This window comes from Podarcis vaucheri (assembly GCF_965113315.1).
Source record: "Podarcis vaucheri genome assembly, chromosome: 10".
Taxonomy (NCBI): Eukaryota; Metazoa; Chordata; class Lepidosauria; order Squamata; family Lacertidae; genus Podarcis; species Podarcis vaucheri.
Genome location: NC_138748.1, coordinates 2,011,943 through 2,039,420, shown reverse-complemented (window position 1 = coordinate 2,039,420; position 27,478 = coordinate 2,011,943). Strand labels below are relative to the sequence as shown.

General features: G+C 46.5%; 1 protein-coding gene across 7 annotated transcripts in view; it reads right to left on the bottom strand.

The window, feature by feature from the left end:
- The window catches only part of ITPR2 (inositol 1,4,5-trisphosphate receptor type 2), a 387,592-nt gene that overhangs the window by 28,459 nt on the left and 331,655 nt on the right, over positions 1-27,478 (bottom strand). For all 7 annotated transcript variants that reach the window (XM_082240062.1, XM_082240063.1, XM_082240060.1 and 4 more), the window contains 7 exons: positions 26,720-26,845; positions 10,496-10,665; positions 7,110-7,274; positions 4,572-4,755; positions 3,498-3,590; positions 2,945-3,075; positions 2,376-2,541 (listed from right to left, as the gene is read on the bottom strand). In XM_082240062.1, coding sequence (XP_082096188.1) covers positions 2,376-2,541; positions 2,945-3,075; positions 3,498-3,590; positions 4,572-4,755; positions 7,110-7,274; positions 10,496-10,665; positions 26,720-26,845 — 1,035 coding nt within the window. The remainder of the gene's footprint in view (positions 1-2,375; positions 2,542-2,944; positions 3,076-3,497; positions 3,591-4,571; positions 4,756-7,109; positions 7,275-10,495; positions 10,666-26,719; positions 26,846-27,478) is intronic.

The window sequence follows — 27,478 nt, the reverse complement described above, 5'->3', positions numbered from 1 at the left end:
AATGCTGGAAAGAACAAGCCAATTCAGAAACAAGATGGGGAAAGTTTGCCCATCTCTAGGAAGACTCAAGCACTCCACTTTTTGGCTTCCACAGTAAAAAGGTAAAGGGACCCCTGACCATTAGGTCCAGTTGTGACCAACTCTGGGGTTGCGGCGCTCATCTCGCTTTATTGGCCAAGGGAGCCGGCGTACAGCTTCTGGGTTATGTGGCCAGCAGGACTAAGCCACTTTCTGGCGAAACAGAGCAGGGCATGGAAACGCCATTTGCCTTCCTGCCAGAGCGGTACCTATTTATCTACTTGCACTTTTGACGTGCTTTCAAACTGCTAGGTTGGCAGGAGCAGGGACCGAGCAGCAGGAGCAACTGCCGACCTTCTGATTGGCAAGTCCTAGGCTCTGTGGTTTAACCCACAGCGCCACCTGCGTCCCTGGCTTCCACAGTATTTCAACCTAAAAATTCTAATATAAGCATAACTGAGACTTCCATATACCTAAATAAAAAAATTCCTTCCAGTAGCACCTTAAAGACCAACTAAGTTAGTTCTTGGTATGAGCTTTCATGTGCATGCACACTTCTTCAGATACACAGATGGACTTCCATTTCATGCGGCTCAATGTGGTGCCTTCCATGGTTCCAGTTACAGGTAGGTAGCCGTGTTGGTCTGCCATAGTCAAAATAAAAAAATTCCTTCCAGTAGCACCTTAAAGACCAACTAAGTTAGTTCTTGGTATGAGCTTTCGTGTGCATGCACACTTCTTCTTACAGGTAGGTAGCCGTGTTGGTCTGCCATAGTCAAAATAAAAAAATTCCTTCCAGTAGCACCTTAAAGACCAACTAAGTTAGTTCTTGGTATGAGCTTTCGTGTGCATGAAGAAGTGTGCATGTACACGAAAGCTCATACCAAGAACTAACTTAGTTGGTCTTTAAGGTGCTACTGGAAGGAATTTTTTTATTTTGACTATGGCAGACCAACACGGCTACCTTCCATATACCTGTCTTGCGTGTTCAAGTGTTCCATGCAGACTAGCTTGCCAATGACCCTACTTATTTCTAAGATTTATTACCTACCAAGGTAAAGTTAAAACACCACCAGAATACTTTTTTTAAAAAAACCACACAACAAACGAACTAACTCATCAGGTTAATTTACACTTTTCAAGAAGCCTACAAAAATATTTTTTAACTGTCAAGGGTAAGGGTAAAAAGGTGCATCTGCAGCATATGGCAAAAGCTGAATAATGATGATTCTAGACACACCTCTGTAGGGGCTACCACAGAGAAAGTCCTCTGCTGAGCTCTTTGCCACTCCTTGAATTCCCAACCTTAACACCCAGGGTGGTCTCTGGGAAAGGAGGAAGTCTTTCAGATATTTGTGTCCCACATCATGCGGGGCTTCAAATACCAATGTGAGCAACCTGAATTGGGCTCAGAAATAAGCTGGCACCCAGTGCAGTTGATTTAGAATAGGAGTTATTTGGGTTCTAGAGATCACCCCAGCCAGTAACGTTTCCACTGCATTCTGGTTCAGATGAAGTTTCCAAAGCATCTTCATTGGCATTGCAGTTTGAAGGTTGCAAGACCACGGAGAACAGTGGCCATCATCTCTGTCTTAAAAGGGTCCATAACTAGTGAGCCAGCTGTAGCTGGAAACAGCCAGTCTTCCCTCTGGACCTCCAGTGATAGTGCTGGTTCCAAAAGTATCACTGTTAATAATCTGCTCCTTCAAAGGAAGTGCAACCTTGTCTGGAACAGGTCATCTCCTTACCTTTTGGACCTGAGAACATGTAACGCCTCTATCTTATCTGGACTGGGCAAACTGTGATGGTTTGGGCAAGGGGTTGACGAGGTGTAAAGCAGGGCTTGCCAAAGGGGTTGGGGTTGGTGGGGGTGGGTAGGTAGGGTTGGCGTGCACAGCTTGTACGTAAACAGGTCTGAAATAATTCAGTTACAGATAGGTAGCCATGTTGGTCTGCCATAGTCAAAATAAAAAAACAAAAAAACAAAAAAAACTTTCAGTGTATCTGAAGAAGTGTGCATGCACACGAAAGCTCATACCAAGAACTAACTTAGTTGGTCTTTAAGGTGCTACTGGAAGGAATTTTTTTATTTTGAAATAATTCAGTTACATACATGTTGTTTGGAGAACCAGACCACAGACCCTTCATACTGGATTAATCAGGTAATAACTGAAAGCACCCGAACATAAGTTATTAGTAGCAATGACAACACAAGACTAACTTAGGTTCTAGAGCAAGTGAACATCGATGTGATATTTTGACTGCCATTTGGTTTACTATCGGAAAGGAATAAGCTTAAATAAAACTCTTTAACACTGCTTTCCCCTCACCCAATTTAATAGCTCGCTAACACATACCACAAATGAAACAGGTTGTCTTCAAGATTTCCTCCTTTTTTTGTTTTTCACTTCGGAGATCTGCAAATGTATCGATTATGACTCCAAAAATTAGGTTCAGGACAATAATGATGACAATGAAATAAAACAGGAGATCATAGACAACTCGAGCAGCAAAGAGGGGTTCCTGAAATGACAATAATGTTTCTACGTGATGTCAATTTGCACCCAGCTGAGAAACATTTACTTTGGATCATCTGTGTTTTCAGAGCATCCATTCAGGCCAAGCAATTACATCCTGTTCATTTTATGTTGATGCAGCAGGAAATATGTATGATATTTCCACATTAAAAAATAAACCCCACCCCACAACTACCCATGGTTGTTCTGTTGCATCTGGTTTGGTTTACACTGACGAATTAGCTTGGTGACATGAAAATCTATTAAGTGAATATGGGTATTATCTAGCCAAAGCAAGGAATGGGATCAAGGCACTCCCTTTAAAACACTCCAAATAAAATCGAAAGGCATCTGTCTGTCTATCTATCTAGCATGCTTGAGCATGAAGCTACATCATACAAAATGCTTACATCTTTAGAAGGCTTTCGGAGCACATCACCCACTCCACCACCATTTCTCAGGCCCTGGTTCAGAACTGTCACAATACACATTAGCAGAGTGTCACATGTCCTCTCAATCCCATCCTCATCTGGTTCTTCATCTGTGGATGGAACACATGTATGTACATGATACAGGACTCCACTAAGCTTTTGACTAATGGCAGAACTAGACAAATGTAGAGAACATGTGGTTGCTGCCAAACTGGCAGACAAACACCTCCACTTTCAGTAATGAGTGGTAGAATAAAATGCCTGACATAACATCATTGTGTTGAGAATTTCCCCCATCCCTTCAAGCTAATGAAATGATGCACTGACAAAGAAACTCTCCTTGTGATTATGTAATACTTTTTTTTCTTTTTCTGGACATTATGCAGAGACAGGGCAGAGGAGAGGAGGATACACATGGTGGCTGCTTTTAGGGGCAACTATGTGTTCTGCATATAATCTCATTTTGGTCTAACTAAGCAGCAGATACTTGCTCAGGGAAAAACAGAAAATGTTTTGTGAGCATTCTACCAACCTAATTTTAATGCTGGTATTGTAGTACTACAGTTCTCCTTTGAACATGTATCCATCATTGCTGTTAATCTTGTGGTAGGAACAGTGCCACTTTCTGAGAGAACAAAGAACAAAATGTTGGCAATGGAATGATTTGTTGCAAAAATATATGTACAGGGTATCAGCAGACACATTAAAAATTAAGACAGAAATAGGCTGACAATTTCACATTTTGGAACCAAATTTCGGTTTCAGATATACTCACTTGATCAAGGACCTAAATTTAAATACATTGCAAAATCTGTGGATAAAAGTCTTTTGTTGCTTTATTAATTTGTACGAGACAGCTTGAGATATCTCTCTACCTTTGTTTTACTTAACAACAATTATGTAAATAACATTTGAACTCCCAAATAATTGTGTGTTCTGGCCATGATAAAACCCACAAGTCACCAAATCTGTCACTTAGTGTCAGAAGAAACAATGAAAGAAGACTGTTGAGGAAGAAGACTAAAGCACTGGCAGTAATGAAGAGATCAGGGTTTCACATTTACAATATATCACAGGCATTTTACTGTTGCTTCTGCCTAAATTACAGAACTGACATCAAACAGAACTCCATCTAGTTAGGATGAAATATATTCAAAGCTAGAAACAACTGTCAGATATGAAAATAACATCAATTTTTAAAAATCATTAAAGTATTCACAAAGAATGACAAGGCAGACACTGAGCTCAGGCTTCATCTTTTTAAATCCAGAATATTTAAAGAGTTTCAAGGATGAAAACATTGTTTGATTCTCATTTATAAATATGTATGGAGTTGAGTAAAACACTAATTTAACATTTCTAAAGTGAGTAAACGACGTATATATCAGCTTTATTTGATCAAACACCTATTTTGCCTTATGCATCACAAATGATGAATCTGTGCTGAAAAGAAAGGATTTGAAGGAGCAAAGTTCACAAAATGATACTACCCAAATAAGACTCCATTATCTGTCTAACATTCTGTTCTCACTGGAATGGAGATGGATCCTATCTGGAATTAATAATACACTACAGTGGAAACAAGTTTTGCTAGTAGGAGCAATACCTGTGATAGGTGTTCTTTCCACCTCCATGATGAAGTCATCTTTCAAGAACAAGAACCCAACAATGGAGAAGAGATACACAAGGATGAGTGCTAATACTGCTGTCAAAATAATGGAGCGTCCATTCCGTGTAACACTTTTAATTACATTCAGTAAAGTCTCCTCTCTGTACACCAAGTCAAATAACTGGGGGGGGGGGGGACACAACATAAAACAGAAAAGTGATCAGCAGAGCTCCTTATAGTGATTGCCACCTGAACTCAAGTAATGCAATAGTGCAGACATTTTCAAACTCTGATCTGGGGGATCCCAGGATCAATTAAAAACTTACAGATTTCTCAGTGAGAAAATCAGTAATGCAGGACAAGCTTCTGTGAAAGGCAGGTTGCCCACCAAGATCTATCCTCCCTGCCTATGTGCAGCCACGTGTCTGCTGAGTGTGTTGTAGGATGCGCTCTCATTTCTGACTGAGTAATGCAGGGGACTAACAGATAGCTCAGTGCTTTGCATGAACTTAAAAACCACTGCATTAGAGGAATAAGCAGCACAATGATTTCAGCGGGCATTGTCCAGAGCTGGCCCAAGACACCACTTTCTGTCAATTCACATAACTAATCCTAAAGCATCAAGATTTTTCCATGGCATACAAATTGCTTTATGTTAATGATATTAAAGCAATCTTAACACCTGTAGGATTATTTTGTATAGTTTTTTGTTGTTGTTTTATGCGGATGACTGCTTGTTCTTAGCTCTCTTGAATATTGGAAGCAGTTGGACAGAAATACTTAAACCAGCAAGTAACCACCTTCTGGATGGCTCTCTGTTATAATGGGACAACAAAACAGTATGGAGAATATCATTGCAATCCATCACAAAGAGGTCCTAGGCGCACAAGTTTAAAAAGTGGAATAAAAAAATGGGACTGGATAGACACACCATATGAACACCTTAGAAAAAATATTTTAAAAGAACTCCACCCGAGTACAGGTGCTTTAATCATGTAATAACTAGTAATGCAATAACTATGATTATTAACAAATCCAGTATTATGGGTGAATCATCAATACTTAAAATGAAGATAGTCAAAGTGAAACAGGAAGCCTTTAGCTGCATGGTAACAGAAGCAGCAGCTTAAAAATGCTGCAGCTCCACCAGTCTCATTGACTGCCTCATGTAACTACCTACTCTTATGCAGCAAACTAGACCATGGCAAAAGCTTTAAAAAGCTGCCAATGTTGCTTCAGCACTGATGGATGCACCAGGGATGTATGGGCTGGGCCAACTGCGAGCAGGAACAAATGTGTTCAGACCCTATGAGGGTTATAACACAGCAAAATGGAGCTCCTCAGCAACCTCCAAAGCCAAGGAAGGAAGGAAGGGGAGGTGTCCTGGGATGGAACTCCCAAGTAAGTAGGGATTTCCCTGTATCCCGCAGGTGAGCTGCAGAAAGAATGTGGTGGGTCAAGTGAGCCATGGACTCCAAAAGGTTGAAAACCTCTACAGTAAGGGATAAAGACATAAGGCTGGCTCAAAACATTTTGGCTACTCAGGTAGAAAACCCAAATGGCATTCACTAATATTGTATGTTTATTTATTATTAAATTTATATCCCATCTGTGCACTGGATAGCTCAGTTGGCTGATAACACCAACGTTGCAGGTTCAATCCCCATATGGGACAGCTATATATTCTCCAAAATTGCAGGGGGTTTGAATATATGATCCTCAGAGTCCCTGTTCTATGATTCTATTATCCAAGGAACTCAAAGTGACATACACACTTACCCCCCCTCCATTTTATCTTCACAAATACTTTGTGAGGTACTCTGCCCAAATCCAATTCAAATACATATTACTACACACGGGCTTAGTACCCTTTCATTTCAATGGCACTTTGCCTACTTGCCTAGTAGGCAAATCTGTTACCATGCAGCTAAAGGTTTCCTGTTTCATGAGCATGGAACTGATGCTCATGCATCAGATCTGTCCATCTCCTCCTCTGTCACCATGAACAATGCTCTAGATCTGCTGCCTGAGATGGCAGCCTCACCTTCCTTAATGATAAAAGTGATATGATCTAATATTATGACTTCATTTCCAAGCATCTGCAGAGATGCCTTCAATGAATGTGTTGTATTCCACAAAAAAGTACATTCTGCAAACAGAGGTGAATAATAAAAATAAGCAGAACATGGTTTTAAGTTCTTGTTTAAAGAAGGAAGAGGGAACGTCAGTTTAAAGAATGATGTTCTTTAAACTTGCATCACTACTATTGCTATTAATCAATGGTATTAAAATATGTACATATTTTTTACCCACACAAACCAATAAGAAACACATCCTTCATGGTGTCAATCAACCTAAGATGATTGAATTGTACATCTAAAAATGCAATATGGGTGTGACTAATGACCAACATATGTGGACAAACACAAGCGTCATACAAATAGTGTCAGAACACCAGGATTGAGATCTAACATGAATCAAATGAGTTGTATTTTTCATTTTGGCAAAACAGCCACACTCCAGAGATATACTCACCAGGAAGCTGTAAAAGAATTCATGCACACAGAGTCCCAGCATGCAGACAAGGACATAGGCAACGTGGTAGAGGAAGGCCATATCCATGATGACTGCTCTGTATCCACGAGTAAATGTGCCTCGATTCCCAACAAAGCTCACCAAAAATACAATCTTGTTACAAAGCTGGGGGAGTGGACAAAAATTGCTATGCTTCAATAATCTGAACCATATCTCTTTAGAATATCACACCAGGAAAACATTTAGAGTACAATATTAACCATATTATTACCATATTATCTCCCCTCTTTATATAGAGTCAATCTTCATTTTACATGGGGGTTACCACTGCGCACACTGGTGGAGCATGCATAGCGCAGAGGTTTTATTAAGCGGATTTTCCAACTGCACAAATTCCCTATCAGACACCCCACACTAATTTGTGTGGGGTTTTTTAAGGCTATAAGAGTCAATACTTCTTATCTACTGATGATTCATTTATTAATCTGCCTTAGTTTATTAACTAACAGGTACAAAAAAGAGAACTATTTTAAGGGTATTTACAAGGAGGTGACAAAGCATTACTGCTCAGAGATGGAGATGAAGAACTGGAGGTTCTGGCCAAATTGAAGTTTGGTTTAAGTATGGGAACTGAATGCATTCCACTTTTCTATAATTTGTGTACATGCTGCCCCTGCATTTAAGTGCTTAATAATCACATACGCTTAGCGTGACCATTTGTCCTCCCAAGTTTTTCCAACTCCACATTATCAACCGTTCACATTTTCCCCCCAACACCACATATTATCTCCAACTGCCCACAAAAAAACCTTGAACTGGTGGGGTGAAGCTGTAATGCTAGCTTCCTGGTAGTTATGTTGCTGCTGTTTACCAGGACAGAGAGAGGTGAAGTGGTGAAGTTGGCATGGTGAGGGCACACCAGCAGAAGCACTGGATTGACTCCACAAGTGTGCCTGCACTGCGCTGACCTCCCTGGCTCCTTTGCTTCCCAGTAAGTAGCAGTGATACAGCCACTGGGACATTAGTGATGGGGCTCCACCCCACCAGTCAAGCAGCTTTTGACCAGGAGAAGCATTGCATCATGGAAGCTACTACACTGGCAGTTAGAGCTGTTTCTGTTTCAGCAAAGGATCCCCATGCCCAGTTTGGTGGTTCTACAGATCTCAAATGAGCCAATGGAAAGAAAAGCATAGCACAGTTTAATTTCAGGGTTTTAAACTCCATAATGAAATGGGCAAAGTAGGCCTAGGGATGTGCTTGCAGCCCAAATGTGTTCACCCTTCCCTTTTCTTTGAGTTGAGGCTTGAAATTGAACAGATTATTTGTATACCCTACTACCTTAGTTTTTTAATGGCCCAAGATGAATGGAAAAGAGACAAACAGCCAACTTTATAGATAAAGTGATTATTGGAAAACTCATTCTGAATCTGACCAGACATGGGTTAGAGCTCAATGTCGAGCCTACCAAGTGGCGATAATGACAGCGAAGAGGACCTTCTTCACTGCCTCTATTGCATCTGCAGAAAACAGCAGCAGGAGACTCCTTCATGTGGTTCACAATGTAACAGAACCACCTGTGTCATAGACATGGTATGGACCCCAAGATCTCCTGCAATGATTTTGCAGTTTTTTTTGCAGATAAAGTTGCTCAGATTTGGAAAGAGGTGGACTCTACCATAGGAGCAGGGCCCGGGCGTGAAAGTGCTAGAGTCCTGTCCATTCAAGTTGCACGGGGTCAGTTACCTCCGAGGATGTGGACAGGTTGCTTGGACAAGTGAAACCGACCACCTGTCTCCTTGATCCTTGCCCATCCTGGCTCATAAAAGCAAGCCAGGAAGGACTAGGCGATGGGCTCTGAGGGTGGTGAATGCTTCCCTCTGTGAGCGAGCCTTCCCAGCCACGCTGAAAGAGGCAGTTATTAAACCGCTTCTTAAAAAAAATCTTTGGACCCAGCCAATATGGCCAACTATTGCCCAGTCTCAAATCTTCCATTCTTGGGCAAGGTGATTAAGCAGGTGGTTGCTGAACAACTACAGGCACGTCTAGAGGATGCGGGCCATTTGGATGCCTTCCAATCAGGATTCAGGCTTCATCATGGGACTGACACTGGCTTGGTTGCACTGGTCAATGAACTCTGACGGACCAGGGACAAAGGTGAAAGCTGTTTCCTAGTTCTGCTGGAGTTTTCAGCGGCCTTTGACACCATTGACCACGACATCTTTCTGGATTGTCTAGAGGGGCTGGGGCACTGTTATACAGTGGTTCTGCTACTTCCTCCTGAGCCGTGTCCAGAAAGTAGTCTTGGGGGATGAGTGTTTGGACCTGTGGGCTCTCACTTGTGGGGTGCCTCAGGGTTCCATCCTCTCTCTGATGCTCTCTGATGCTTCTTGTTATCTACATGCAGCCGCTGGGAGAAATCATCAGGGGGTTTGGGCTGGATGTTCATTAGTGTTCATGCGGATGATACCCAGCTCTACCTCTCTTTCAAATCAGAACCAGTGAAGGCGGTGAAAGTCCTCTGTGAGTGCCTGGAGGCGGTTGGAGGTTGGATGGTGGCTAACAGATTGATGTTGAATCCTGACAAGGCAGAAGTACTGTTTTGGGGGGACAGTAGGCGGGCAGGTGTGGAGGACTCCCTAGTCCTGAATGGGGCAACTGTGCCCCTGAAGGACCAGGTGCACAGCCTGGGAGTCCTTTTGGACTTGCAGCTGTCCATGGAGGCGCAGGTCAATTCTGTGTCCAGAGCAGCTGTTTACCAGCTTCATCTGGTATGCAGACTGAGATCCAATCTGCCTGCAGACTGTCTTGCCAGTGGTGCATGCTCTAGTTATCTCCTGCTTGGACTACTACCTTTGAAGGTGAACTGGAAACTTCAACTAATCCAAATGTGGCAGCTAGACTGGTGACTGGGAGCAGCCGCCGAGACTATATAACACCGGTATTGAAAGACCAACATTGGCTCCCAGTATGTTTCTGAGCAGAATTCAAAGTGTTTGGTGCTGACCTTTAAAGCCCTAAACGGCCTCGGCCCAGGATACCTGAAGGAGCATCTCCACCCCATTGTTTGGCCTGGACACTGAGGTCCAGCACCGAGGGCCTTCTGGTGGTTCCTTCACTGCGAAAAGTGAAGTTACAGAGAACCAGGCAGAGGGCCTTCTCAATAGTGGCACCCGCCCTGTGGAACACTCTCCCATCAGATGTCAAGAAAATAAACAACTATCTGACTTTTAGAAGACATTTGAAGGCAACCCTGTTTAGGGAAGTTTTTAATGTTTGATGCTTTATCATATTTTTAATATTCTGTGGGGAGTTGCCCAGAGTGGCTGGGGAAACCCAGCCAGATGGGCGGGGTGTAAATAATAAATTGTTGTTGTTGAAGTACGTACGTTAGCAGCACCAAGAAGGATCAATGTAGGCCCAAGGCCAATAGTGTATATGGACCTGAGCATTACAGACACCAGAAATGGACGAATACCAACAGGGAAGAAGAAAAGCAGCAATGTACATATGCCTACTGCTATCCAGAGAAGAACTGAAAATAACGGAGAAAGTGTGCCTAGAAAGAAAAAGAAAGAAAGAAAAAGTCATTATAACTTTATAACGTAAAAACTGTATTACTGATACAATACCAGTGTCCTGTCCAACTCAGTATGTATAGGAAAAATTTTATTTACATATTTATACTTTTTCAGTCATAATGATGTGGAAGATAAAATGAGCAAGATGGCAACAAGGCTGGGAGCCCTTTTCTTGTGCTTTTAGGAGTGCCTTGATCTGCAGACATTTTTTTCCTGCAGTGAAATGATTTCAGCAGATCAAGCTGTGGCAAAAGCACTAAACAGGCTGGGCCATTCCCAACTGCAGGTGGGTACCTATCCTGTAGGTAAGTGAGTGTGGTTGTTTCTGGAACACAGTCAGAATCCAGGAGCTGTTGAGGAAGCAACTAGGCTCTTTACACCAGTGTTTCCCAACCTTTTCCCAACCATGGCTCCCTTCCGACCTAGTTTCCTTGGGCATAGCCAAAGGGGGGTGAGGGCAGCTGTCCCCCCAAATATGTAAAAATCAATACAAATTAATACAAATCTTAGGTTCTGCCCCCTCCCAAAAAAAATTCTGGCTACATCCATGCCTCCCCTCCCCATCCTACAGGTAGAAAGGTAGCTATTTAAATGTTTTGTTTGTAAATAGAACCTGTTTTATGTATATATATATAAATTTATAAAAATACAGTTACATAAAATGATAGGAACATAATGAAATATTGTTGAAGCAGGAAAACATAGAATCATAGAGCTGGAAGGGACTCCAAGGGTCATCTTTCTAGTGCAAACCCCTCCAGCGTAGGAAACTCAGCTAAAGCATCCCTGACAGATGGCCACCCAACCTCTGCTTAGAAACCTCCAAGGAAGGAGAGTCCAGAACCTCATGAGGGAGATCCATCTTCCATGTATTATAAAAAGTAAATAACACTTATGTGACCCCAGCTATTTGACACAGAGTGGGAAAGCTACAGATACAGTCCAAAAGGTGCACAGGGAGTTCTGTATATATGGGGAGGGGGGAATTAAAAAGCTAGTGGTCCTCACTGACTTGGTGCAAAAAAGATATTGCTATCTGGAGGAGTCCTGGTTGCCTAGAAAAAATACTATAGCCCCACCCTTAACCTTACTCCCATAAGGCCCACTGAACTCAGTGCGGCTTTCTTCTGAGTAGACACTTCATTATTTGCTACAGTAGATGCAAGCCAGCAGCACCAGACGACCCCACTCAGCTAGACTCCAGCCCGCACCTTGAAGAGCCGGGCCGACGCTGCCGATGGGCCCTGCGCTCCTTGGCAACATCCGAAGGCCCTGATCTGCTTGCATGGATTGCACCCCATGCCTTGCAGAGTCAGGCCCAGGCTGCCACCAGGCCTAGCACTGGCGGCAGCAACAAGCAGCTCTGGCTCACCCAGCCCTACCCATTGCCACCCCATCACTGCGCTTACCTGACCTGGGGGTTCTGGATTGCAGGCTCTACTGGTCAAAAGGGGAGCCTCAGCAATCACCCTCTCCCACCGGAAAGAAATCAGGATTGATTGGCCAATCGATCAGGATTTTAAAAAAAGAAGAAAAAATTTTCTTCTTCACTTCCCTCTGCGGTCCCCATGCCTCGTGCTGTGGCCATTTATGGAATTTTTACCTGTGGCCCCCCTGGAACATCCTGGGACCCCTGCTCTAGGAAACACTGCTCTACACCGCCATCCCTGATGTGCCTTGTGCTGTGCTGTAATAAATAAACAAAAACTGCAAACTTGGGCTAAGGTCAAGCGAATAGTAGAAGGGGATACAGTATGGACTCATGCATGCTTTGGTTCATAATAAAAGTAGAAGTGGATATGTTTATGTGTTGTCATAGTTTGCAGGAAGAAGGAAGACCCTATCGCCACAAGCTGCAGACTAAAGCTGCTTTTAAACATGCTATGTTAAAACTCTGCTAAAGGTATTGATAAAGGGATATAAACCCTTCTACCTCTTGGTCATGAGTTCATAATGAGTCCAGTTAGTAACATGTGAACCACCATCAGTGGAGTGAATCCGGTTTTAAGGAGAAACACGTGTTCTTCATTAATACTTCCTGCACCACACTTGAAGATTACAAACACTCTTATTGGCAGGCTGGCTCAGCCAAGGATTGAAGTGGAGTGACCTGGAGTCTGACCTATCCTTTAAGCCCATGTGGTGCTGAGCAGGCGATGGCATAGCAACAAGGGATCACAGCTCCTGAACCATCAATGAAGCAGTCGAATGAAGCAGTTTTTGTCCCTTATGGTCTTATCCTCACAAGTATCCCAAACACTTGAAGATGTTGGAGAGAGAGAGAGAGAGACTGAGCCTAGGGCTTGCCGATCGGAAGGTCGGCAGTTTGAATCCCCGAAACAGGGTGAGCTCCCGTTGCTCGGTCCCAGCTCCTGCCCACCTAGCAGTCCGAAAGCACGTCAAAGTGCAAGTAGATAAATAGGTACCACTCTGGCGGGAAGGTTAATGGCGTTTCTGTGCACTGCTCTGGTTTCGCCAGAAGCGACTTAGTCATGCTGGCCACATGATCCAGAAAAACTGTCTGCGGACAAACGGCAGCTCCCTCGGCTAGTAAAGTGAGATGAGCACCGCAACCCCAGAGTTCTCTGTGACTGGACTTAACTGTCAGGGGTCCTTTACCTTTAAGTAAAATAAATCCCTGCACACAGAAATATAGTACATCAGAGAAAAGGCTACGTGTGTGTGTGTGTGTGAGAGAGAGAGAGAGAGAGAGACAGACAGAGAGAGAGAGATTACGTAGTTATATGCAAAGAGCATTCAAGCAGGCAACCCCCCCCCCAAAAAAAAATCTTCCAGCTGAAATAGAACTTTCTAGAAAAAAGCATTATTACCACTTTACCACTTGGCATGTATATCTAATCTGGCTCTTACATGAATGTTTTTAAAATTCTTTTTTTGGGAGGGGGCAGGTGAGACCCTCTATTCATGCAGGCATTAACATTCATCTGCATGGTTGTCTGGGTAATCTTAACTCTTAATAAATAAAGCTGCCACTTCAGTGATGATGCAACTCCCTGCTTTGTACTCCATCTAACCTTTCCAGCCCTACTCAGTATAATTAAAAGTATGTGAACAATTGACATGGGTACGGTTAGCAGTGATTAAAACATGAGACATGAGGAGTGTGGTAGAGTCTCCTTCTTTGGAGGTCTTTAAGCAGAGGTTTGACAACCATATGTCAGGAGTGCTCTGATGGTGTTTCCTGCTTGGCAGGGGGTTGGACTCGATGGCCCTTGTGGTCTCTTCCAACTCTATGATTCTATGATTCTATGATTCCCCTCTCCCAAGAAAACTAGTCCTAAACCAGAAGAGGTATTTCCCTTTGCTCCCCGCTGACTCTCAGGACATGCCCACACATTTTAGGTGCTGAGCTTAACCTATTAATTCCAAGAATACTGGAATTAATGTACTTCTAAGAGCACATATTGGGAGTTATTCAGCTGCACTGAGCTGAAGAAGGCAATCAGAACACATGACAGGAGCAAATCATATGCCTCGGGGGATGTGAGCATCTTAATGAGCATGTTGGCGCAGAACTTTCTGAATGACACCCAAACTTCTCACTTAACAATTATTAGCACCCTTGCCATATCTGCTGCCCCAAACATCACAAATTAAGATCTCTCACTTTTAAACACTTGCAGACATTTTTAAAAACATTTTTATTGGTTTTTAAACAAATACAATGACCATTAAACACTTACCCAGCAGTATAGCTAATCGTGTATGTTATCCATTGTCTCTAGACCTACATTTACACATTCAACATTCAAACATATTACTTCATGTAACCTCTCTCCACTGAGAATATTGAGCATTTGGTACTGCATAAGGAGGTCTTGATTTTGGCCATTAACATAGCTAAAGAAAGGGGTATAACATTTCTCTCTACGTTATGCCTTCAATTGCCCTCCTGTGTCTAGTGCAGGCTTCCTCAATCTCGGCACTCCAGATGTTTTGAGACTACAATTCGCATCATCCCTGACCACTGGTCCTGCTAGCTAGGGATCATGGGAGTTGTAGGCCAAAAACATCTGGAGGGCCCGAGGAAGCCTGGTTGAGTGAGACTCTCAGACATTGCTGTATCCCAGATATTATTTCCCCCTATGTTCAGGGGTATTTCAGCCTGGTTCTTCCATTGCTGAGCTATCACTAATTGTGCTGCGGTCAGTAAGAAGCCTACTAGTTCACTGTGGCACAGGGTGGAGCCTAAATCTATTTCCAAAGATAGTAGGGCTAAGGCAGGATTTGGAGAAAGGGGTTGCCCTGTAATTGCGGATATAATGGAAATTACTCTCTTCCAAAAGTTTTTAACATAATGGCATTCCCACCAAACATGAATAAATGAACCAAGATTTCCACAGCCCTTCCAACATAAAGGGGAAGGGGAGGGATTACATTTTGCCTCCCTTGGGGGAGGCCTCTTGTTAGCGAGTGGAGATGGTTTTGAACGGGGAGTGGTCCAGATACCCATTACCTTTCAGTTGGGTGGCCTAAATCTAATTCCTACACAACTGAAGGCTTCTAGCACCCCCACCTGCACTTCCTGATATACAGATTGCTGTATATTTGGGAAGCGGCACCTTTCAGGGCATATGCTGGCCTGCTGCATAAGGATTCAAACAAAGGATGTGTCTGTAGGCCCTCTGCCCTGCACTCCAAACGAAGTGCAAAAGAATGAGTCTGAGCTACCTGAAACCAGGTAGTATGAGTGTCTTTTAATTTGCCTTGCAGTTCCTCTTGGGAAATTGCTTTCCCTCCAGGAAGCAGGTAACGGATTATGTAAATGCCTACGTCTTCCCAATCCTTGAACAGCTGATATTTATTTGTGTATCTAAAAGCTGGATGATCCAGGAATGGGACCACTGGTGAAGGGCCACTGTTTTGTTCCATGTTCTCCACACCATCAGTACTGATCTAGTAAATGGTTTGCCTATTTTCCTTACTTCCTTCAAGGACAAAGGTAAGAAGGGGCAGCCTCTCATTGAAGGTTTCAAAGGGACATTGTCAAGTTGGACCCAAGGGTCCTGTGTTCTTCTGCTGAGCAATGGGATCAAGGATTTGATTTGAAAAGCAGCACAGTTTAACATTAAGTTAGGCATTCCCATCCCATGTCTGTAAAGAGTTTTGTTTCTTATCCTAGATTTTTTGCCTCCTGACACATATGCATTGAGTTTGTTTTGCTATCTCTTTAGCTGAAGAAGAGGGATGGGAATAGGCAAAACTTGAAATATATATATAAGAAATGAGGTAACACTGGCTCCAGGTTTATGTTGGGTTTTGAAAATTTAGAAATGAAATTAGAAATACACAATCGCTTTGAAGTCCTCTCCCCTAGCATGGAAGACGAAGGACAGATTCCATCTGAGGATCTCTCCTCATTACAGTCAATCAGGTATATGAAGACGAGCAGCAAAGTCAGTCCTCAGGGAATGTGCAGGCTATCTTGGAACGGACAGCTCACGGAAGAACCCCGACCAAACCTAAGAGGAGGCGTGTAGTGGTGATAGGGGATTCCCTACTGAGGGGAACAGAAGCAGTGATCTGTGGGCCTGACGAGATGTCTCGGGAGGTGTGCTGCCTCCCCGGGGCTAAGATCCAAGATGTAACTGAACGACTGCAAGGAATCATAAAACCCACTGACAAATACTCCTTCCTCTTGGTTCATGTGGGAACCAATGACACTGCAAGCAATAGCCTCCAGAAGATCAAAAGAGACTACGAGGCTCTGGGCAGGAAACTGAAGCAATTAAATGCACAAATTGTCATCTCATCTGTCCTCCCAGTTGAACGACGTGGCCCAGGGAGAGAGGGGGAAATACTGGAAGTGAATAGCTGGCTCCGCAAATGGGTGTAAACAGGAACAGTTTGGATTCTTAGAGCATGGACTGCAGTTTCTTGAAGATGGACTTCTGGCAAGCGATGGGCTGCACCTCACAACGGTTGGGAGGAATGTTTTTGCCAAAAATCTCAGAAACCTCATCAGGAGGGCTTTAAATTGACTAATGTGGGGGAGGGAGACAGTGCTCCTGAAGGTAGGAGTCTATCAATTGATGAAGATGATCATCCAAATGTCATAGACCAAATGGAGCAAACAGCACGCAGACCTAGTGGTGGGAGGAAAAAAATCCTTAAATAAGAGACACGGGGGAATGATTAATGGACTTCAATGTCTGTACACTAATGCGCAAAGCATGGTGTCAGGGAACTGACATCGGAGCTAGAAGCGGAGGGAAGGCTCTCAAATGATGCTGGAGAAGGGCCCAGCAGGGAGAGAGGCAGCTCCGCAGATGGGGAAGCAAATCAGCGCAACACCAGGGATATAGAGGGGCTGATGGGGGAATCGGCGAGAGGGCTCCAGGACTCTTCACCGGACACCAGTGGGGAGAGCACGGGTCCTCCGCTACCCACGCCCACCCTGTGCAGAAGACTTACGCACAGAGAGAGTAGGAGGAGACTGGGTGTCAAACAACTTTTATGTTGGAAAAGATTTAAGAAACGCCCACTGACGGATTCTGCTAGCGACTGAGGCAGCCACAAAGTGAAGGGCTGGCCAGACTGAAAGGTTTAGCAAGGCAACAAAGCCTGGAGAGGCGGCAACTTACGCACGTGCAACCCATACACATTACAGCAATCCGTCAGTCCCTGACGTCGCTCGTGCACAGCGACAGGCAGGCAACATCATGAGCAAAACCGGAGAAGCTGGCGCCACGGAGGGAGCAGCTGGAGGGCAAAATCTGGTGGAGAGGAACCGAGATTTGGAACAGCATGTGGCTCTTCTGATGGCGCGGCTGGACGAAAGGCGGTCTCAGGATGCTCAGGTCAGACCCACCCCCGTAGCAAGGAAGGTACCGGGACTGGTACACAAGTTTGGAGGGAAACCCCAGGACTACAGTGCGTTCCGAATGGAAATAGAGTACGCTTTGGAACTGCAACAGAATGATTTTGCAGACAATGGGGAGAGGGTTGCCTATATTGTTGGACATCTGCAGGATGGGGCCAGAGATTGGATCAGGCCCCTAATGGCAACGCAGAATGCCGCCTTGAAAGACCTGAGGAAATTCTTCCAGGCGATGGATGCGATGTATTCCAGTGATGTACTGCAAAGTGTGACTCGGCGGGAACTGATGCGTTGTAAACAGGGGCACCAGTCAGTTAGAGACTACTGGTCACGCTTTGCCATGTTAGTCCACCGCCTCGGGTGGGATTTGGACTCGGAACCTATCCAAATGCTGTTCGAGGAGGGGTTGTCCCCAACGGTGAAGGACGAGCTTTCCCGCGTACCCCGCCCGCAGTCAATGGATCAGCTGACCAAGGCTGTGCTTGCGATTGGTGTAAGGCAGGAAGCGCAGGCCCAGGAGAAGCGGGAAGGGAGAGAGCAACGTTACCATGACTACCGCATTCCTGAAATACCAAGGCAGCCTTCCCCACCGGCGGAGCCCATGGAAATAGATGGGGTGCGCGCGCAGATTTCAAACTCCAGTGAAGGTCGCAAGAGAGAGGGAAAGGATGGGAAAACCACCAAGAAGTGTTTTCTCTGCCAGCGGCCAGGACATTTTGCCAGGGTCTGCCCGCAAAGAAAGGCCTGGCAAGGGATGGTGGGAGCTGCAGGGGGTGAGGAGGAAATGGTAAAGAAGCAGGGAAATGCCAAAGCTTGGCTGCCACTCAGCGGGCACAGCAGCCAGGCAAGCAACCAATAGGAGTGCCCAAACCAGACCCCCCAGGGCGGCTATAGCCATAGAAGTGGTGCTAGAACTCCCAAATGGGCACCCAGTCAAGGTGAAAGGGCTGTTGGATTCAGGCAGTTCCTGCAATTTCTTCAGCAAGGACTTTGCACTAGAGCACCAGCTCCACCTGCTGCCCCTGGATTTCCCCTTGCAAGTAACCACCATTGATGGCAGGGAACTTCTGGGAGTGGAAGTGACGCACCAGACCCCACCAATGAGAATGAGGGTTTCCAGGCGCACGGAAACTATCACCTTTCACGTAGCCTCACTGGCAGGGCCCCCAATAATATTAGGGATGAGCTGGCTAGCACAAAATGATCCAGTGGTGGCATGGCATCAGAGAATGGTCACCTTTGGGTCCGCTTACTGCTTGGAACACTGTCTAGGGGGAGAAACCCCAAGGATGACCGTGGCCAGGGTGGCTGGGATAGCTGTGGAGCCGAAGGGGGAGGTGCCACCACAATATGCTGACCTGCAGGAGGTCTTCAGCGAGAAGGAGGCAGATAGACTACCCCCACATAGGCCCTTTGACCGCCAAATCAACTTGCTCCCTGGGGCGCAGCTGCCGGTGGGTAAACTGAGGAGATTTCACCCCTCCCATACCCAAGAATCTCCTGATGATCTCCTGATGGTCTCTGCTGACTCTCCAGAGAGGAGGAGGCGTGTCCTGCCTATCTACTTATTCTGCCCAGCAACATATCATTGTGTGTGTGTGAGTGAGAGACAGTCAGTCAGTGTATCGGAGAAAGTGAGAGTGTTAGAGATTCTAGAGATAAGATTGCTGCTAAGTGCAGCTGCAGACTCTCAGTGTAGCATTGATTTATGCCTAGAATATTCAGCTCTGTATATAGTTTTGTATCATAGTTGTAGTTACAGAATAAAAGGAAGATATTCTACAGAGCTGCTCTCCGAGTGGTTTATACTCTGCAAGACTCTGCAAAACTCTGCTGCGCAACGACTGAATTATTGAGACAGTGAATCCGGTGCTCTCAGCTCTGAGCTGTGAGTCCACAGCACTGTGACCTGTTCCTGTAAGAAGGAGGTCTCTGGCGGTGCTACCCAGCTCGCCTAGCCCAGTCGGGGTTGAGGTGCATGAGTCCAGTTGGTGCACTGGCTCTAGGGCGATGCTGACATAAACTGTATGCCATGTCGGACAGGGAGATGAAGGAGCTGCGGGAGTTTATTGACAAGAACCTGAAGAGGGGGTTCATAAGGGAATCAAAGGCGGTGGGGGGCAGTCCGGTGTTCTTTGTGGACAAAAAAGGGACTAACCAGCCCAGATTGGTCATAGATTTTAGGGCGTTAAATTTGGTATCAGAACCCGTGACCTTCCCAATGCCGAGGATTGATGACATTTTAACACGGGTGAGGCAGGGGAAGATTTTTACCAAGCTGGACCTCAGGGGAGCCTACAATTTGATTAGGATGAGGGAGGGGGACGAATGGAAGACCACAATGTTCACCCCCCTGGGGACCTTTGAGTACTTAGTTATGTCATTTGGATTACAGTCAGGCTCCGCCTGTTTTCAAGCTTTCATGCACCACGTGTTGGGGTCCCTGCTGTACAAGAACTGCGTAGCCTTCTTGGACGACGTCTTAATCTATTTGGACAATGAGAAGCAACATGTCAAAGACGTCAGGGAAGTGCTGAAGAGACTGCAGAAGCAGCAGTTGTGGGTCAAGCTGGAGAAATGTCAGTTTCACGCCAGAGAAGTCGAGTTTTTGGGGTACAAGTTGTCAGACAAAGGCTTAGCGATGGACCCAAGCAAGGTGCAGGCAGTGCTGGAGTGGAAGGCTCCCCAAACCCGGAAGGACGTGCAGAGGTTCCTAGGGTTCAGCAACTTCTACAGGAAGTTCATCAAGAACTTCGCCCACTTGACAGCACCCATCACAGACTGTCTCAGTAGCAAAAGGAAGTTCGCCTGGACAGAGGAGGCCCAACAATCCTTTGAAAAACTGAAGAAGGCGTTCGCATCGGAAGAGCAGCTCCTGCACGTGGATCTGGAGAAACCAATGAGGCTAGAGACCGACGCATCCGGCAGAGCCATTTGGGCGGTTCTTCTGCAGCCAGGGAGGAGCAAGCAGGAATGGAGACCGTGTGCCTTCTTCTCAAGAAAGCTGAACAAGTCAGAGCAAAACTATACGGTGTATGACCGCGAACTACCTGCGATCTATGCGGCGTTTCGGCGATGGCGACATCTACTAATAGTGGCGCAGCACAAGATCCAGGTTTGTACAGATCACAAGAACTTGGAATACTGGAGGAGTGCTCAACCAGAGACAGATTTGATGGGCACAGGAGTTCTCCAAGTTTTCCTTCGAAATCCGATACGTGCCAGGAGAGGAAAACGTGAGAGCAGATGCTCTCTCCCGGAAACCGGAGTATTTGGAAGGAGAGGGGCCACCGGAGATACAACACGTGATCCCCGAGGACCGATGGGTGTGTGGGGGAACCTTGGTGGGGCAACGAGAACTGGCTGGACTTACTAGAAACGACGTGTTCGCACAAACTAAAATCCGGGAACTCCGAGACGGAAGAGAAACCCAAGGAGGGTTTGAGGAGAAGGAAGGGGTGCTGTACTATAAGGGGGCGCTGTATGTACCGGGGGAGACCCTACGGGGGAAGGTACTCAAACAACTCCACGATAACCCCACAGCGGGGCACTTTGGACAGCACAAAACCATGATGCTCGTCACCAGGCAGTTCTGGTGGCCCAGGGTGAGGGAGGATGTACGGGAATATGTATGGGGTTGCGACCGCTGCCAAAGGGCAAAGGGGAGCGGACCGCCCCAGCAGGATTACTGGAACCCTTACCCACGCCGGGGAAACCTTGGGAGGTGGTATCCATTGATTTTATGACCGATTTGCCCAAGTCCCGGGGGAAGACAGCGGTCATGGTAGTGGTCGATCTACTAACAAAAACGTGCCATTTTATAGCTTGCTCACATGTGGTCACGGCAGAGGAAACAGCCAGGTTGTTTGTAGATCACATCTTCCGGTTGCATGGGGCTCCTTCGAGGGTCATCTCCGACCGCGGGAAACAATTTACTTCCCGTTTCTGGGGGAAGCTCATGAGCTTGCTGCAGGTCGAAGTGGGCTTCTCAATGGCGAGACACCCGGAAACCAACGGGCAAGCAGAAAGAGCAAACAGTATACTCCAGCAATACCTACGCTGCTACGTCAGCGAGAGGCAGAACGTTTGGGTAGAAAAACTAGCGCTGGCTGAATTTGCGTACAATAACACTGAACATGTGTCCACGGGAATGAGCCCGTTCATGGCCAATTATGGGTGTCACCCCAGGGCCTTCCCGGGGAGTGGGGAGGAAGGTTGGAGTGTACCGGTAGCAGAGCAGTTTGTGGAAGAAATGGAAGCCCTGCACCAGCAACTTAAGATGAACTTGGAGCGGGCCAAGGAAATTTACAAGAGGCAGGCAGACAAGCGCCGTAGGGAAGGGGAGACCATACGGGTGGGAGATCGGGTGTGGTTGTCAACCCAAGGGTTACTTTTTAAGGGGGGGTGCAAGAAGTTGCAACCCAGGCGGCTGGGACCGTTTGAAGTAACACAGCAGGTGAACCCCGTGGCATTCAAGCTCAAATTGCCAGACAGCATGAAGATACACCCGGTGTTCCATAGGTCCCTACTCTCGCCATACAGGGAAGGAAGGGGATTCCCGGGGCGAGAGGGAGAAGTCACCACACACCCGCAGGTAGAAGAGAGGGAGCACCACAACTTGGCCACGGAAATACTTGATTCAAGGTGGCGAGGGCGCCAGGTGAAGTACTTGGTGGCTTGGGAGGGAGAACCCGGGACGGAAAACACGTGGGTTCCCGCGGAGGCAATCACTGAAGGGGATCTGGTGAAGGAATTCCACCGCCTGTTCCCGGACAAACCCAAACCACTAGCAAGATTCTGGGAGGAGCAATTTGGAACCACAGACGATGAAGAGGATTTTGTGGGGTTTTCTGTCTCCGAAGAGGAGGGAGAAGAGGCTTCGGAGGAAGAAGAATCAGACTGGGAGGCCCACCCCGTGGGAAGGGATCAGAGCGGGTGGGAAGCAGGTTTTGAATCCTCAGAGGATGGCGACAGCTCCTTCTGGGGGTTCCCTGCATCGTTGGCCGAAGAAAGGGACGAAGTTGGGTCAACAGGTCGGGCCGGAGGTGGAGGGGGTCCTGGGGGGGAGGTGGATGTCAGGGAACTGACATCAGAGCTAGAGGCGGAGGGAAGGCTCTCAAATGATGCTGGAGAAGGGCCCAGCAGGGAGAGAGGCAGCTCCGCAGATGGGGAAGCAAATTAGCGCAACACCAGGGATATAGAGGGGCTGATGGGGGAATCAGCGAGAGGGCTCCAGGACTCTTCACCGGACACCAGCGGGGAGAGCACGGGTCCTCCGCTACCCATGACCACCCTGCGCAGAAGACTTCCGCGCAGAGAGAGTAGGAGGAGACTGGGTGTCAAACAACTTTTATGTTGGAAAAGATTTAAGAAACGCCCACTGACGGATTCTGCTAGTGACTGAGGCAGCCACGAAGTGAAGGGCTGCCCAGACTGAAAGGTTTAGCAAGGCAACAAAGCCTGGAGAGGCGGCAACTTATGCACGAGCAACCCATACACATTACACATGGGAAATAAACAAGATGAGCTTGAGCTCTTGGTACAGCAAACTAAATTTGACATAATAGGCATCACTGAAACCTGGTGGGATAAGTCCCATGATTGAAATGTAATAATGGAGGGATACAGTCTATTTCAGAGAAACAGACCAGACAAGAAAGGAGGAGTGGCGTTATATGGCGGCTGACAGATTGAGGTTGAATCCTGACAAGACAGAAATACTGTTTTGGGGGGACAGGGAGTGGGTTGGTGTGGGGGATTCCCTGGTCTTGAATGGGGTAACTGTGCCCCTGAAGGACCAGGTGCACAGCCTGGGAGTCATTTTGGACTCACAGCTGTCCATGGAGGCGCAGGTTAACTCTGTGTCCAGGGCAACTGTCTACCAGCTCCACCTGGTACGCAGGCTAAGACCCTACCTGCCCGCAAACTGTCTCGCCAGAGTGGTGCATGCTCTAGTTATCTCACGCTAGGACTACTGCAATGCGCTCTACGTGGGGCTACCTTTGAAGGTGACCCGGAAAATGCAATTAATCCAGAATGCGGCAGCTAGACTGGTGACTGGGGGCGGCCGCCGGGACCATATAACACCGGTTCTGAGAGATCTGCATTGGCTCCCAGTACGTTTCCGAGCACGATTCAAAGTGTTGGTGCTGACCTTTAAAGCCCTAAACGGCCTCGGTCCTGTATACCTGAAGGAGCGTCTCCACCCCCATCGTTCAGCCCGGACACTGAGATCCAGCGCTGAGGGCCTTCTGGCGGTTCCCTCATTGCGAGAAGTGAGGCTACAGGGAACCAGACAGAGGGCCTTCTCGGTAGTAGCGACCGCCCTGTGGAACGCCCTCCCATCAGATGTCAAAGAGATAAATAATTACCTGACATTCAGAAGACATCTTAAGGCAGCCCTGTTCAGGGAAGTTTTTAATATGTAATGCTGTACTGTTTTTAACACTGATTGGGAGCCGCCCAGAGTGGCTGGGGAAACTCAGCCAGATGGGGGGGGGGTATAAATAATAAATTATTATTATATTATTATTATTATATGTCAGGGATGTGTATACCTGCGAAGAGATCCAAGATTTAGAATCTCAAAGCCAAAGTGAGAGCATTTGGGTCAAAATTAAGGGAGAGAAGAATAACAGAGACCTCATTGTGGGAGTTTACTATAGATCCCCAAGCCAAACGGAGGACATAGATGATGCCTTCCTGGAACAGATGGCCAAGCATGCAAAAGGAAGGGAGATAGTAGTAATGGGGGACTTCAATTACCCGGATATTTGTTGCATGTCAAACTCAGCCAAGAGCATAAGGTCAAACAGATTCCTCACTGGCCTTGCAGACAACTTCATTGTCCAGAAAGTGGGAGAAGCAACAAGAGGAACAGCCATTTTAGATCTGGTCCTAACCAATGTTGATGACCTGGTTAGTGGGGTAGAAGTGGAAGGATCATTAGGCGCGAGTGATCATGCTCTTCTGAAGTTTTCTGTACAGCGGAAAGGAGCAGCCAAGCATACTAGGACTCAATTTCTTGACTTTAAGAAAGCCAACTTCATAAAACTTAGGGAAGTGCTGGGTGAGATCCCATGGACAGTAATACTAAAAGGAAAGGGAGTTCATGATGGCTGGGAGTTTGTTAAGAGGGAGATCGTAAAAGCACAACGTCAGCCAATACCAATGAGACGGAAACATGGAAGGTGCCTAAAGAAGCCAGGGTGGCTATGTAAAGAACTTTTAACTGAGTTAAGATTAAAAAAGGATGTGTACAAAAAATGGAAAAGGGGGGAAACCACCAAAGAGGAATTCAATCAAATAGCCAGCACGTGTAGACACAAAGTCAGAAAAGCTAAAGCACAGAATGAACTCAGGCTTGCTAGAGAGGTTAAATGCAACAAAAAAGGCTTTTATGGGTATGTCCGTAGCAAAAGGAAGAACAAAGAAACAGTGGGGTCACTCAGAGGAGAAGATGGTGAAATGCAAACAGGGGACACAGAAAGGGCTGAACTCCTCAATGCCTTCTTTGCCTCAGTCTTCTCCGATAAAGAAAACAATGCCCGACCTGAAGAATTTGGAGCAAATGATTCAGCAGAGGAAACACAGCCCAGAATAACTAAGGAGATAGTACAAGAATACTTGGCTAGTTTAGATGTATTCAAGTCTCCAGGGCCAGATGAACTGCATCCCAGAGTCTTAAAAGATCTGGCAGATGCGATCTCAGAACCACTGGCAGTCATCTTTGAGAATTCCTGGAGAACAGGCGAAGTCCCGGCAGACTGGAGGAGGGCAAATGTTGTCCCTATTTTCAAAAGGGGGGAAAGAGAGGACCCAAATAATTATCGCCCAGTCAGTCTGACATCAATACCAGGGGAGATTCTGGAGCAGATCATTAAGCAAACAGTCTGTGAGCACCTAGAAAGGAATGCTATGTTCACCAATAGTCAGCATGGATTTCTGAAAAATAAGTCATGTCAGACTAACCTGATCTCGTTTTTTGACAGAATTACAAGCCTGGTAGATGAAGGGAACGCAGTGGATGTAGCCTACCTTGATTTCAGCAAGGCATTTGACAAGGTGCCCCATGATATTCTTGTAAAGAAGCTGGTAAAATGCGGTCTTGACTATGCTACCACTCAGTGGATTTGTAACTGGCTGACTGACCGAACCCAAAGGGTCTCATCAATGGTTCCTCTTCATCCTGGACAAGAGTGACTAGTGGGGTGCCACAGGGTTCTGTCTTGGGCCCGGTCTTATTCAACATCTTTATCAACGACTTGGATGATGGACTCAAGGACATCCTGATCAAATTTGCAGATGATACCAAACTGGGAGGGGTGGCTAACACCCCAGAGGACAGGATCACACTTCAAAACGACCTTGACAGATTAGAGAACTGGGCCAAAACAAACAAGATGAACTTTAACAGGGAGAAATGTAAAGTATTGCACTTGGGCAAAAAAAATGAGAGGCACAAATACAAGATGGGGGACACCTGGCTTGAGAGCAGTACATGTGAAAAGGATCTAGGAGTCTTGGTTGACCACAAACTTGACATGAGCCAACAGTGTGACGCGGCAGCTAAAAAAGCCAATGCAATTCTGGGCTGCATCAATAGGAGTATAGCATCTAGATCAAGGGAAGTAATAGTGCCACTGTATTCTGCTCTGGTCAGACCTCACCTGGAGTACTGTGTCCAGTTCTGGGCACCACAGTTCAAGAAGGACACTGACAAACTGGAACGTGTCCAGAGGAGGGCAACCAAAATGGTCAAAGGCCTGGAAACGATGCCTTATGAGGAACGGCTAAGGGAGCTGGGCATGTTTAGCCTGGAGAAGAGGAGGTTAAGGGGTGATATGATAGCCATGTTCAAATATATAAAAGGATGTCACATAGAGGAGGGAGAAAGGTTGTTTTCTGCTGCTCCGGAGAAGCGGACACGGAGCAATGGATCCAAACTACAAGAAAGAAGATTCCACCTAAACATTAGGAAGAACTTCCTGACAGTAAGAGCTGTTCGACAGTGGAATTTGCTGCCAAGGAGTGTGGTGGAGTCTCCTACTTTGGAGGTCTTTAAGCAGAGGCTTGACAATCATATGTCAGGAGTGCTCTGATGGTGTTTCCTGCTTGGCAGGGGGTTGGACTCGATGGCCCTTGTGGTCTATTCCAACTCTATGATTCTATGATTCTATGAAATTGCTTACCTTCATCGCCATCATCTCCAAATGGGTAGAAAAGAGCTACCGCTAGGTTGATGAAAACGGCCAGATTGAAAGATATACTTCCCCAGAGGGAAATGTGCCGGGAGAACCAGAATAGAGCTGGATTATCTGGGGAGGGAAGAGCAACATTTTGACAAGGGGGCAGCAGAATTATGATCATCAAAAAACAACAGTTTCTAGAAGTGATGGATGTAAAATCCAGTGGCGTAGCGTGGGGGGTGCCAGGGGTGCCGGCCGCACTGGGCGCAACATCGGGGGGGGCGCGCTCGCTGCCTCCGGAGTCGCCGAAGAGCCTCGGGTGCAGGCTGTAGCGGAGCTGCATGTCTCGTGGAACCGGCGAGCTGTGCGCGCGTCCGGGCTGAAGGCGCCCGGCAGGCAGTGGCTCTCAGCGCTCGCCGCGGAGGACGCGCCAGGCAGCCCCTCCTCACAGCCCCGCCTCCGCCGGTGCTGCTGCAGCTGCTGGGCCGTTGCATTTTCCTCGCCTCTCTGCCCCCCTCCTCCTCCGGGCAAGTGGCGTCGTTTGGGCGGCAGCGCCAGCGGCAACTCGCAGGTTAGGGGTTAGGGGGGGCGCTAATTACTTGCCTTGCCCCGGGTTAGGGGGCGCAAATTACTTGCGTTGCCCCGGGTGCTGACAACTCACGCTACGCCGCTGGTAAAATCTCCTGCAATGAAGCAGTAAACAACTAAAACATCTGTGGGCACCAGGGGGTTTGAAATGAAACAAATTTAGGCTCTGTTCTC